Below are 14,386 nucleotides of genomic sequence, written 5' to 3'. Positions count from 1 at the left end.
ACCTGCCGCTACTTAGAATGTGTGTCTGTAGACGAAGCCACAAGGGAAACGTTGAAGAAAATACCAGCAGCAGGACTTACAATGGACATTAAAGTGAGGACGTAATGTTGTAAATTGGCTCCATGGTGTTCCACCATCCTGTTATCAGCTACCACCATAACCTCAACGTATCGCGGGTAGGAGAGGAATCGCTTTGTTCGCCTGTGCTTCCCAGCGCCCGTGGTTTCGTTATCTGTGCCGGCGACGTTGTGCATGGCAACGCTGTTTCTGAGGCTTTCCAGATCTGACAAAGCGTTGCTGGATTGTCCTTCATTCCACTTGTTTTTATTTTGGCTATTTTTATGACCTATGTTCCAAAAGGAAGAGAGAGAAAGAAAAAAATTTCGAAACGAGAACATTTTAGACTTATTTTCATGATTTTCATGATTGATTAGTACGGCTGTCCGAGGTTAGTGGGGGAGAAGGCAGGAGAGTTGGGTTAGGCGGGAGAGATAGGTCAGCCATGATTGAATGGAAGAGTAGACTTGATGGGCTGAATGGCCTAATTCTGCTCCTATCACCTATGTAGGAAAATAACTGCAGATGCTGGTTCAAATCGAAGGTGGACACAAAATGCTGGGGAGACTCAGTCTGAAGAAGGGTCTCGACCCGAATCGTCACCCATTCCTTCTCTCCTGAGATGCTGCCTGACCCGCTGAGTTACTCCAACATTTTGTGATCCCACTAGTGGGAGAGTCTAGGACCAGAGGTCACAGCCTCAGAATAAAAGGACGTTCCCTTAGGAAGGAGATGAGGAAGAATTTCTTCAGTGAGAGAGAGGGTGGTGAATGCATGGAATTCTTTGCCACAGAAAACTGTGGAGGCCAATGGATATTTTACCTATGATCTTATGATTGCTTACATTATTAAATGTCCATATGCATGGAGGTGGATAGGGGTTCTGATGAAATAAATGTCAGTAACCTGAAACAATATGTATCATTTTCCACAGATACCTGACCAAATGATTATTCCTACCATCCTCTGTTTTTATTTTAGATATGATACTCTGGCTTGTTTGGACATGGAAGAACCACCAAATCAATAAATTTATTATTTCAATGATAATGCATATATTCCCGGATTTAAAAAAATGCAGAATCATTTAATGTACATTGGACAGACTATAAGGCGTTAAGATAGAAGAAATTCAGCTCAAACTGTCTGCCCAGGGGCGGCCCATCGAGTCGGCACTGACCAGCGATCACCCACACACCAGCTCCATCCTGCACACAAGGGGCAATCTACAGAAGCCAATTGACCGAGAAACCCACACGTCTTTGGAGTGTTGGAGGAAACCGGAGCACCCGGAGAAAACCCACGCAGGTCACGGGGAGAACGTACAAGCTCCATACAGACAGGATCGAACCCGGGTCTCTGGAGCTGTGAGGCAGCAACTTTATCGCTATTCCGGTATTAAAATGAACAAAATCTAGAACAGGAATCAAGTTCATCTTCTTCTACAATGACAGGATAAGGGTTATTTAATCTTAAAATATCGTTAATTCTGTTTCTCCCTCCTGGCCTGTTCAATATTGCAAATATTTTCTGGTTTGCTTCAGATTTTCAGAATCTTAAAGGGCCTGTCCCTTTAGGCGATTTTTTAGGCGACTGCTGGCGACTGTCAAAGTCGTAGCAGATCGCCGAAATTTTCTTTTACCCGACGACAATGACCACGACAATACCAAGTCGGGTCGAGATCACACCGTCTTCGACAACATCACAAAATTCCCACGCTTATCAATGCTTCTCCGGCGACCTGATTTTCGCTGAAATCACTCACAAGTCTGTAATTACTTGAGAGTTTTGAACTATAACATCTTGCCCGGGTTACTTGAAAACCAAGCTTCACGGGAACAAGGCATAAACTGGATTGACTTCCAGTTTACAGTTTAGTATTTTATGGTATCTTCAAATGACTTTACTTATTTTAATATTACGTGCTTCTAAATGCATCTAAGAGAACCTAGCAAACCTGGGGACAGCAGGCGACAGCGCCCGCAATAAGCAACGATACCTGGCGACAAGCCAGCTGTCGCCGAGAGATTTCAATCCGGTTGATTTCTCAGCGATGCGCTGAGATCCACTACGATCTTTGAAAGACTCCTCACGATCATGCCCGCGACACCCCGGCGAACTGTCGGCGACAGCCTAGTCACCGGCAATCACCTTAAAATCGCCTAAGTGGGACAGGCTCTTTTAGCATCTTGATTTTGGATTATCGAGAGGCCAGCTATCCGCATTCGGACAAATGTCCTATTTTTAACTTCTCGTTTGTCATGCTCCCCACACCTCAGGAAGCCTGTCAGCTTGAAGTGGCCAAGATAAGGTAATGTTACAAAGTAAATGCCTTTACAATACTGCATGCAGGCTTCGTGGAGGCAAGGGAGACAGACAGCAACACTGCACCGGCACCTTCAGAGAGCTCTATTTTTAGTTCACTTGAAGTCGGCTTCCAGCAAATACCCTTCAACAGTCTATCCTCATCTCCAGGACGGTCTTGCTGGCTACCATCAATGATTCTTTATTGACACACATACCTAGGTAATGTACAGTTGTGTACAGTTTTGGTCTCCTAATCTGAGGAAAGACATTCTAGCCTTAGAGGGAGTACAGAGAAGGTTCACCAGAATGATCCCTGGGATGGCAGGACTTTCATATGAAGAAAGACTGGATAGACTAGGCTTATACTCGCTGGAATTTAGAAGACTGAGGGGGGAATCTTATAGAAACATATAAAATTCTTAAGGGGTTGGAGAGGCTAGATGCGGGAAGATTGTTCCCGATGTTGGGAAGTCCAGAACAAGGGGTCACAGTTTAAGGATAAGGGGGAAGTCTTTTAGGACCGAGATGAGAAAACATTTCTTCACACAGAGAGTGGTGAATCTGTGGAATTCTCTGCCACAGAAGGTAGTTGAGGCCAGTTCATTGGCTATATTTAAGAGGGAGTTAGATGTGGCCCTTGTGGCTAAAGGGACCAGGGGGTATGGAGAGAAGGCAGGTACAGGTTACTGAGCTGGATGATCAGCCATGATCATATTGAATGGCGGTGCAGGCTCGAAGGGCCGAATGGCCTACTCCTGCACCTATTTTCTATGTTTCTATGTTTCTATGTCTATGTACCTGGGAAATCCCTTGTTTTTCAATACAGTACGGTGGCGCAGCGGTAGAGTTGCCACCTTACAAAGGCCGCACGTCTTTGGAGTGTGGGAGGAAACCGGAGCACCCGGAGAAAACCTACGTGGTCACAGGGAGAACGTACAAACTCCATGCAGGTGGCACCCGTAGTCGGGATCGAACCTGGGTCTCTGGTGCTGTGAGGCTGCAACTCTACCGCTACACCACCTGTGCTGCCCGAGTTACTCCAGCATGTTGTGCCTATCTCCAGCTACGACCTGCCAGGCATTGTCCTGCCCTTCCTCTCTTCCAGTTTCCCCTCCCCTACAATCAATCTGAAGATGGGCCCCGACCCAAAACACCGGACACTGTGAGAGGAAGGGCCTGCTTCCGCACTGTATCTCTATAAACCTATAAACCTACAAAATTGCAAGCTACATTTAGAAAGTTACATTATATACCTCTGTAGCCTTTAGTTTTGAGAGGATAATATTGAATTCATAAAGGTGCATGTGCTTTGAATATCAAGTACCGCATGAAAATACATACCATAAAATGGTGACGTTCCTCAATTAGAAATCCAATGTTTAGAGATACAGCACGGAAACAGGCCCTTCGGCCTACCAAGTCTGCACCGACCAGCGATCCCCGCACATTAACACTATCCTACACACATTAAGGGCAATTTTACATTTAAACCAAGCCAATTAACCTACAATCTTTGGAGGACTTTGGAGTGTGGGAGATCCCAGAGAAAACCCACGCAGTCACGGGGAGAACGTACAAACGTACAGACAACACCCGTAGTCAGGATCTCTGGCACTGTAAGGCAGCAACTCTACCACTGCGCCACCATGCCATTATGTTTTAATGTTATAATTCAAGGTTTCATGGTCAGTTAATTATCACATGTACCAATTAAGGTACAGTGAACTTCAAATTACCACACAGCCATACTAAAAAAAAAGCAACAAGACACACAACTACATAAAAGTTAACATAAACATCCACCACAGCGGATTCCACATTCCTCACTGTGATGGAAAGCAATAAAGTCCAATCTACTTCCCATTTTATTCTCCGACGGTTGGGGCAGTCAAACCACCTGCAGTCGAGGCGGTTAAAGCTCCCGCAGCCGGCGATCGAAGCTCACATGTCGGGACGATCGAAGCTCCCGCGTCGGGACGATCGAAGCTCCGGCGTCGGGGTGATCAAAGCTCCCACAGCCGGCGGTCGAAGCCCCCGCCGCCTGAAGTTTCCGACGTCGGTCTCTAACTAGAGACCGCAAGCACCGCAATGTTAAAGTCCGCAGGCTCCCGCGGTTGGAGCCCCGAAGTCAATCGCCGACAGGGATCGCGGGCTCCATGATGTTAAGTCCGCAGGCTCCCGCGGTGGAGCTCTCGAAGTCGGTCTCCAGCAAAGGCCGCCAACTCCTCGATGTTAGGACGCAGTGCGGACGGAGATACGATACGGGAAAAAATCGCATCTCCGTTGAGGTAAGAGATTAGAAAAAGTTTCCCCCACCCCCACCCCACCCGCCACATAAAACAAGCTGAAGAACATTAAAAACATACATTTAACATATACAAACATACAACAAAGAAGGAAGGGTCAGACAGCCATTGTTGGTGAGACAGCCATTGCTGGCGCCACCCGGTGGATGTAAAATACATCAATTCCTCCAAATGGCAGCTGGGTGGTCTAAACTCAATAATTAAATAAGATTAGGCAAATAATAAATAATGCTAAAATAACAAATAATAAGTTGACATCAATAGTTGTAACCACATAACTACAAGATTTTCAGAACAACTCCTATGAGTAAGTGTGTAGGAAGGAACTGCAGATGCTGGTTTACACCAAAAATAGCCACAAAATGCTGGAGTAACTCAGCAGGACAGGCAGCATCTCTGGAGAGAAGGAATGGGTGACGTTCGGGTCGAGTCTGAAGAAGGGTCTCGACCCGAAACGTCACCCATTCCTTCTCTCTAGAGAAGCTGCCTGTCCCGCTGAGTTACTCCAGCATTTTGCGTCTATCAAAAATGGTTCAGTGCAGAAGGGTCTTGTCTCAAAGGTCAGTAATGGAATGGTGTCTGTAGTTTTTCCTGGTCTTTGGGTTTTCCACCCACAATTAAGCTGTGTAATATTAACTAAACTCTGTAATAGGTGCACAGACACTTACTTACCTAAATCAACTCCTTGCCAACTTGGAGAACATTTAGAATATGCAATGAACAGTTGTCTTTACAGTGAATTAAGTCATTAAAGACATGTGCATTTTGGCGTTTTTTTGGAATAAGTTCATAAGCAATAGGAGCAGAATTAGGCCATTCAGCCCATTGTGTCTACTATATCTTGCCCTCTCAATCCCATTCTCCTGCCTTCTCCCCATAACTCCAGACACCTGTACTAATCAAGAATTAATCTATCTCTGCCTTAAAAATATCCATTGACGACCTCCATAGCCTTCTGTGGCAATGAATTCCACAGATTCACCACCCTCTGACACAAAAAAAAATCCTCCTCAACTCCTTTCTAAAGGAACGTCCTTTAATTCTGAGTGTTGTGAACTCTGATCCTAGACTCTCCCACTAGTTGAAACACCCTCTCCACATCCACTCTATCCATGCCTTTCACTTTTTGGTAAGTTTCAATGATTTCCCCCCTCATTCTTCTAAACTCCAGCGAGTACAGGCCCAGTGCTGACAAACGCTCATCACAAGTTAATCCACTCATTCCTGGGATCATTCTTGTAAACCTCCTCTGGCCTCTCTCCAAAGCCAGCAGATCCTTCCTCTGATATGGGGCCCAGAATTGCTCACGATACTCCAAACGGGGCCCAACCAGCGCCTTATAGAGCCTCAGCCGAAGTCAGGGGAAACAATGTTCTAGAATGGGAAGATGCAGATCTCCACTGAAGGAAGATTGTAATAAAATCCTGAGTGCTGGTGTTCTTTTTATATAATAGATGGCTGGAAAGTACAGAGTGCTTCCTTTATCGCCAACAGCTAAGTAAACATGGATTCACAGCTGCACAAATAGATCCCACTCTGAGAACAACTGTTCTCAGATTCTCAGTATTAAGTAAGATGGGCCCGTAACCATTTGATAACATCACGTTGAGATGTTTCAATCGTGTTTTGTGAAGCAGAATTTATGGAATGGAGTTTTTTTCTTGCTCGTGAGTATAAGTGCTGATTACAATGCAAATCGTATCCAGGGCGGCAAGGTGGCACAGCGGTAGAGTTGCCGCCTTACAGCGCCAGAGACCCGGGTTCGATCCTGACTACGGGTGCTGTATGCACTGAGTTTGTACGTTCTCCCCGTGACCTGCGTGGGTTTTCTCCAAGTTCTTCAGTTTCCTCCCACACTCCAAAGACGTACAGGCTTGTAGGTTAACTGGCTTGGTATGAATGTAAAATTGTCCCTAGTGTGTGTAAGATAGTGTTAATGTGCGGGGATCGCTGGTCGGCGCGGACTCGGTGGGCCGAAGGGCCTGTTTCTGTGGTGTATCTCTAAACCAAACTAAACTAACAGCACTCAATGTGCAAAATGATTTCCCACACTCACCATCCCCACAAGCAATGTGGGAGATTCTGCACAATGTCATTTTCAAATCTGTGAGTGATCTCCTGGTTGCTAAACACTTTAACTCCCCCTCCCATTCCCACACTGACTTTTCTGTCCTGGGCCTCCTCCACTGTCAGAGTGAGGCCCAGCACAAATTGGAGCAACAGCACCTCGTATTTCGCTTGTGCAGCTGACAACCCAGCGGTTTTGAACCTTGATTTCTCTAATTTCAAGTAACCCTTGCTTTCCCTCTCTCCCCATCCCTCCCCCACCCTGGTTCTCCGACTAGTTTCACTGTCCTGATTAATTTTACTGTTTGCATGCCCTGTTGTCACCTTCCTCTCAGCCAACAATGAACCGTTCTACATTTCCTTAATCACCATCTGCTTTGATCTGTCCTTTTCACAGCTGACATTCTCTTTGCACCCTTCCATATCTCGAGCTTCTCTTTCCCCCGACTCAGCCTGAAGAAGGGTCTTGACCAGACTGTCACCCATTCCTTCTCTCCAGAGATGCTGCCTGTTCTGTTGCGTGGTATCCAGTCAGCAGAAAGACTACTCATGATTACAATCATGCCATTCACAGTATACAGATACAGGATAACGTGAATAATGTTTAGTGCACGATAAAGTCCAGTAAAGTCCGATTAAAGATAATCCAAGAGTCTCCAATGACCACTAAACTGATCTTAAAACAATGCAATTAGACAAGACTTTTTTTGCACATCTATAAAGTGCTTCTTATATCTGTAAAGGCGAACCTGCTAATTCTTGATTAATACAGATGACAAAGAAAGTAATCACATTCAGTAACATCTTGGGAATATGCCAATCTAAATGAAAATGACGGGAAACTTAGAACTCTTTTCTAATGAATTGTTCAGTTTCACAATGTCAGAAAGAATCTTAATCCAATTTTAAACCCATTTTTTTTAGAAGTACAGTGAAATATGAAAAATTCCAAAAAATGACTTAAACTGACTATTTGTAATGAAGGTCACAAATCCGTTCAAAATGGACTGCATCTGGTCCCTCATCTTCCATAACGTCACAGGACTCATTCTTGAGTCCAAGGACGGACAAGAAGGTGACAAGAAAGGGCATAGCTTTAAGGTGAGGGGCAAATTTTTAACGGAGATTTATAGTTTAAAGTTCAGTGCGGCACGGTGGCGCAGCAGTAGAGTTGCTGCCACAGCTCCAGAGACCTGAATTTGATCCTGACTACGGGTGCTGTCTGTACGGAGTTTGTACGTTCTCCCCGTGACCGCGTGGGTTTTCTCCGGGTGCTCCGGTTTCCTCCCACACTCCAAAGACGTGCAGGTTTGTAGTTTAATTGTCTTTGGCAAAATTGTAAATTGTCCCTGGTGTGTGTGGCATAGTGCTAGTGTGCAGGGTGATCGCTGGTCGGTACGGACTCAGTGGGCTGGTTTCTGTGCTCTATCTCTAGGGTCTAAAGAGATGTGTGGGGCAAGTTTATTTTTCACACAGAGGGTGGTGTGTGTCTGGAGCGCATTGCCAGGGGTGGTGGTGAGGCGGATACGATAGTCTTTTAGATAGGCACATAGATTAGGGCTGCCAACTGTCCCGGATTAGCCGGGACATCTCGTATTTTGGGCTAAATTGATTTTTCCCTGGTACGGGAGCGCCCTTGTTCCATATTAGGCCCGGACGGCGATACAGGCCTGGATACTGTAGGCCCGGACACTGTAGTCCCGGACACTGCAGGCCCGGACACTGCAGGCCCGGACACTATAGGCCCGGGCACCGCCTAACGGAGGTTGCATAGCAACCCGCCTCCCGGACTGGACGGCCGCCATTGGTGGAGCAGGAGCACGTGGTCGCTGGCTGGGTGAGGTCACGTGGGGCATGGGGCGGTGACGTCACCTTTTGTCCCTTATTTGGGATTGAGGAACATAGATTAGCAGGAAGTGGAGGGATATGTATCATGTGCCGGCAGATGAGATTAGTTTATCTTGGTATTTTGTTCGGCATGGACGTTGTGGGTGAAAGGGCATGTTCCTGTGCTGCACTGTTCTATGGTCTATGTTCTGTGCACATGCTTTTGACTTCTATCCTGCTCCTTGCATGTGTGAGTGTGGTGGAAGAGGAAGTCGGAGCTCCTCATGCACGTGATGGAATTATCTGCTGGTTCTCTGCCAAACTGCTCGCTCACTATCTGTGTGTTCTGGCCCAAGATGCCTTTTTTCCCTGTGGTAGATTTTCATCACTGTTCATAAGATCATAAGTGACAGGAGTACAATTAGGCCATTCGGCCCATCAAGTCTACTCTGCCATTCAATCATGGCCGATCTATCTCTCCCTCCTAACCCCATTCTCCTGCCTTCTCCCCATAACCTCTGACACCCGTACTAATCAAGAATCTATCTATCTCTGCCTTAAATATATCCACTGACTTGGTCTCCACAGCCTTCTGTGGCAAAGAATTCCACAGATTCACCACCCTCTTATCGAAACGTATAAGATTATTAAGCGGTTGGACACGTTAGAGGCAGGAAACATGTTCCCAATGTTGGGGGAGTCCAGAACAAGGGGCCACAGTTTAAGAATAAGGGGTAGACCATTTAGAACTGAGATGAGGAAAAACTTTTTCAGTCAGAGAGTTGTGAATCTGTGGAATTCTCTGCCTCAGAAGGCAGTGGAGGCCAATTCTCTGAATGCATTCAAGAGAGAGCTAGATAGAGCTCTTAAGGATAGCGGAGTCAGGGAGTATGGGGAGAAGGCAGGAACGGGGTACTGATTGAGAATGATCAGCCATGATCACATTGAATGGCGGTGCTGGCTCGAAGGGCCGAATGGCCTCCTGCTGCACCTATTGTCTATTGTCTCTGACTAAAGAAATTCCTCCTCAAATCCTTCCTAAAGGAACGTCCTTTAATTCTGAGGCTATGGACTCCAGTCCTAGACTCTTTACAGTTTTTACCGAAGCTAAATTAACCGACGTCTTTATTAAGATTAACCTACTGTACGTGGGAGGAAACCGGAGCACCCTGGGGAAACTCACACAGCCATGGGGAGAACGTACAAACTCCGTACACACAGCACCCGTAGTCAAGATCGAAGCCGGGTCTCTGGCGCTGCAAGAAAGCAACTCAACCACTGCGCCACCGTGCAGCCAATTTGTTAGTGGATGTGCATCATAACGCAATGTTCCAGACTACTGTGAAAGTGTAGATACTTAACCTTCATGAGATATTATAGTGGAGCGCAGTTGGATGAAGGGTGATCTTATAGAGCTCTGTCAAATCATGAGAGGAATCGATTTAGATTTTTTTTTAGATTTAGAGATACAGCGCAGAAACATGCCCTTCGGCCCACCGGGTCCGCGCCGCCCAGCGATCCCCGCACATTAACACTATCCTACACCCACTAGGGACAATTTTTTAACATTTGCCCAGCCAATTAACCTACATACCTGTACGTCTTTGGAGTGTGGGAGGAAACGGAAAATCTCGGAGAAAACCCACGCAGGTCACGGGGAGAACGTACAAACTCCGTACAGACAGGATGAATGCACAGAGGCTTTTACCCGAGCAGGGAGATTAAGAACCAGAGAATATAGATCCAAGATGATAGGAAAAGATTTAATAGGAACCTGAGGGACAAATTTTTCACTCAGAGGGGAGTGGATATGTGGAATGAGCTGCCAGAGGAGGTACTTGAGGCAGGCACTGTAACAACATTAAAAAGACACTTGGACAGTTACATGGATAGGAAAGACTTAAGAGGGATATGGGCCAGATACAAGCAATATAAATGCTGACGGGATCACACGCAACAAAAAGTTTATCATTGCACCATGGTATACCTGACACTAAACTAAACTAAAATGGGACTAGCTTAGATGGGGCATATTGGTCGGCATGGATGAGTTGGGCCGAAGGGCCTGTTTCAGTACTGTATGATTCTATGACTCTACTGATCCTTGTTAATTAATCAAACTAGAAATCAGAACTTGAGCTGGCTGAAGAACAGATGCAGTCTAAACGTTCATCGTTTGCTCGAGTTGTTGTGGGAGATTGGAAAAGCTCCTCATTCCCCAAACATCTTATCCTGGTCGAGGAATCGAGGACAAGAAGACCTAGGTTCAAGGTGAAGGGGAAAAGATTTAATAGGAATCTGAGGGGTAACTTTTTCACACAAAGGGTAGTGCGTGTATGGAATGAGTTGTCAGAGGAGGTAGTTGAGGCAGGGACTATCCCCATGTTTCAGAAACAGTTAGAAAGGAACATGGATAGGAAAGAGAGATATGGGCCAAATGCGGGCAGATGGGACTAGTGTAGACGGGGCCTGTTGGTCGTCATGGGCAAGTTGGGCTGAAGGGCCTGTTTCCGCACTGTACCACTCTATGCTATCCACACAGATGTAATTGTCCAGCCTGTTGTAATTCCAGATAAACAGGCCAACACAGCACAAACTAATGAGATTAAACAACTAACCATGGATTATATAACGGCAAACTATTTACATGCCAATGGAAAGTGAAATATCAAAGATGAATTATGAAAATCCATTGATGTGGGCAATTGCTGGAAAAAAAAAGAAAAAATGAAACTAGCGATCAGAATTGCAAAGAGAAAACTAGAAGACTGGGTTGAACCAAATATAATTCTATATCATTAAAGTGCAAATGTTCTCTGGTGAGGCACAGGGCTACCACTCATAAGAGGTCTTACTACTAACTCTTATTAAGTCTTTAGTGGAATCAAGTTTGGTAAATACCCTGGTGTACCTTGTGCCCACGTTTACTACAGCATGAGATTTAGGATTAGATTTCTAAACTGGGCAGCAGCGGTAGAGTTGCTGCCTTAGAAACATAGAAAATAGGTGCAGGAGGAGGCCATCCGGCCCTTTGAGCCAGCACCGCCATTCATTGTGATCATGACTGATCATCCACAGTCAATAACCCGTGCCTGCCTTCTCCCCATACCCCTTGATTCCACTAGCCCCTAGAGTTCTATCTAACTTATGGCGCCAGAGACCCAGATTTGATCCTTACTCAGGGTGCTGTCTGTACGGAGTTTGTACGTTCTCCCCGTGACCGGCGTGGCTTTTCCCTGGGTGCTCCGGTTTCCTCCCACACTCCAAAGACGTACAGGTTTGTAGGTTGGTAGATAAGGTGGCCAAAAAGGCTTTTGGCACTTTGGCCTTCATCAGTCAGAGCATTGAGCATAGAAGTTGGGAGGTCATGTTGCAGTTGTATAAGACGTTGGTGAGACCGCATTTAGAATATTGTGTTCAGTTCTGGGCACCAAATGTTATAGGAGAGATATTGATTGTTAACCTTGAAAGGGTTCAGAAAATATTTACGAGGATGTTGCCAGGACTAGAGGGTGTGAGCTATAGGGAGAGGTTGAGTAGGCTGGGTCTCTATTCCATGGAGCGCAGGAGGATGAGGCTTGATCTTATAGAGGTGTAGAAAATCATGAGAGGAATAGATCGGGTAGATGCAGAGTCTCTTGCCCAGAGTAGGGGAATCGAGGACGCAAGATGAAGGGGAAAAGATTTAATAGGAATCTGAGGGGTAACCTTTTTCACACAAAGGGTGGTGGGTGTATGGAACAAGCTGCCAGAGGAGGTAGTTGAGGCTGGGACTACCCCATCGTTTAAGAAACAGTTAGATAGGTACATGGATAGGACAGGTTTGGAGGGATATGGACCAAGCGTAGGCAAGTTGGATTGGTGTAGTTGGGACATTGTTGGCCGGTGTGGGCGAGTTGGGCCGAAGGGCCTGTTTCCACATTTTATCACTCGATGACTCTACGAATTGGCTTTGGTAAAAATTGTAAATTGCCCCTGGTGTCTAGGATAGCACTAGTGGTGTGGTCGGCGTGGACCCGGTGGGCCGAAGGGCTTGTTTCCGCGCAGTGCCTTTAAAGTCTAAGGACTGGCCCACCAAGCCTTCCGAAACATCTAAAGAAGGCTATGAAACACTACCACATGAAGTAAAGCCGGTGATTATCCCAGCAGCAGCTTCATGGGGGATAAGGAATCTTCAGAAAACAGGTGGTAGCAACTATTTTGATCTTCACAGGAAAGATGCAATGAGCTCTCAACACGATAGGAAAATGCTGAACGTTCTTACCAAATTACTCCAGTATGAATTTGACGTAATCATACACATGCCCGACAGTATCCTGGTTAAGTGATTCCCCGAGTACTACATTAATCTCTAGTCATCAGGCACAAGGGTGAATCCAGACCTTGCACTGGTTAACGATTCTCCCCGCTCCCATCGGGCAAAAGGTACAGGTGTGTGAGAATGCACACCTCCAGATTCAGGGACAGTTTCTTCCCAGCTGTTATCAGGCAGCTGAACCATCCTACCACAACCAGAGAGCAGTGCTGAACTACTATCTACCTCTTTGGTGACCCTCGGACTATCCTTGATCAGACTTTGCCGGCTTTACCTTGCACTAAAGGCTATTCCCTTATCATGCATCTACAGTATACGCTGTAAACGGATCGATTGTAATCATGTATTGTCTTTCCGCTGACTGGACAGCACGCACCAAAAGCTTTTCACTGTACCTCGCTCGGTACACGTGACAATAAACTAAACTGAAACTGATTAATGGAGTTATGACAAGTTATAAAGTGTGTCATTCACCTTTATAAATAGTGTCATTTATCTTCCCCTCCAAATACAGGTACCCCTCAGCTTCCGATGGGGTTCCGCTCCGAGAAACCCATCGGAAACCGAAAGTATTGTAAGTCGAAATGCATTGAAAACGCGCGATCACGTGTCCGGAAGCGAGCGGCGGCGAGCTACGGGTCGCTGCCGTCTGCACCATCGCAAAGTCGAACTATCGCAAGTCGAAACATTGTAAGCTGAGGAGTACCTGTACATCCTTGGGACTATTAACATGTCCAGCAGCCGTGTATGCTCTCAAATTAGTGCCCTAACTCTAAGTTTCAATCTCTTTGATCAGATTTCTGGCGAGGAGCGTAGAAGAAATTCTAATCATGAATGAATTTGGCCAGTGATTGTGCTTAAACATACCAAAAGGTGTAAATCTTTCAAGTATGTCAACTAAATAAATTCACGCAGCCAAACCTTTGATGCGGGTGCCTGTTATTTGCTAAAGTGGAAAGTAAAAATGGTTCGTGTAAAATGGAATACTTTTGTAACTCTGTCGGCGCCCTTTATGTGGTGACTCTTTGCATACCTTGGGTGTGACAATAAAGCATTCATTCATTCATTCATTCATTCATTCATTCATTCATGCATTAATTCATTCCTTCATCCATTCATTCATTTATGATGCCCAAAGTGTTTAACTACAGGTACCTATGTAATACTCCACACATCTTTCATTTAAACATAGAAACATAGAAAATAGGTGCAGGAGGAGGCCATTCGGCACTTCGAGCCAACACCGTCATTCATTGCAATCATGTCTGATCATCCACAATCAGTAACCCGTGCCTGCCTTCTCCCCATATCCCCTGATTCCACTAGCCCCTAGAGCTCGGTCTAACCAGACTAACCAATTTTCATTACAATTTAAGCTTATAAAAACATCGGTTTATAATAGTATTCATAATACAATTTTAAACTTACTACTTCCAATTAAAAAAATCGTTCAAATATTTTAAAATAAATAATACAGTGATTAGTTAGTAAAATTACCTGTCACCTT

The 14,386-nt window shown here is 45.5% G+C and overlaps 1 protein-coding gene across 1 annotated transcript in view; it reads right to left on the bottom strand.

The window, feature by feature from the left end:
• Positions 1-14,386, bottom strand: part of adamts9 (ADAM metallopeptidase with thrombospondin type 1 motif, 9) — a 205,378-nt gene that overhangs the window by 165,624 nt on the left and 25,368 nt on the right. The window contains exon 4 of the mRNA XM_078414557.1: positions 81-346. Coding sequence (XP_078270683.1) covers positions 81-346 — 266 coding nt within the window. The remainder of the gene's footprint in view (positions 1-80; positions 347-14,386) is intronic.

Source organism: Rhinoraja longicauda, chromosome 17 (assembly GCF_053455715.1).
Source record: "Rhinoraja longicauda isolate Sanriku21f chromosome 17, sRhiLon1.1, whole genome shotgun sequence".
NCBI lineage: Eukaryota > Metazoa > Chordata > Chondrichthyes > Rajiformes > Arhynchobatidae > Rhinoraja > Rhinoraja longicauda.
This window is presented reverse-complemented; position numbering and strand designations above follow the sequence as displayed.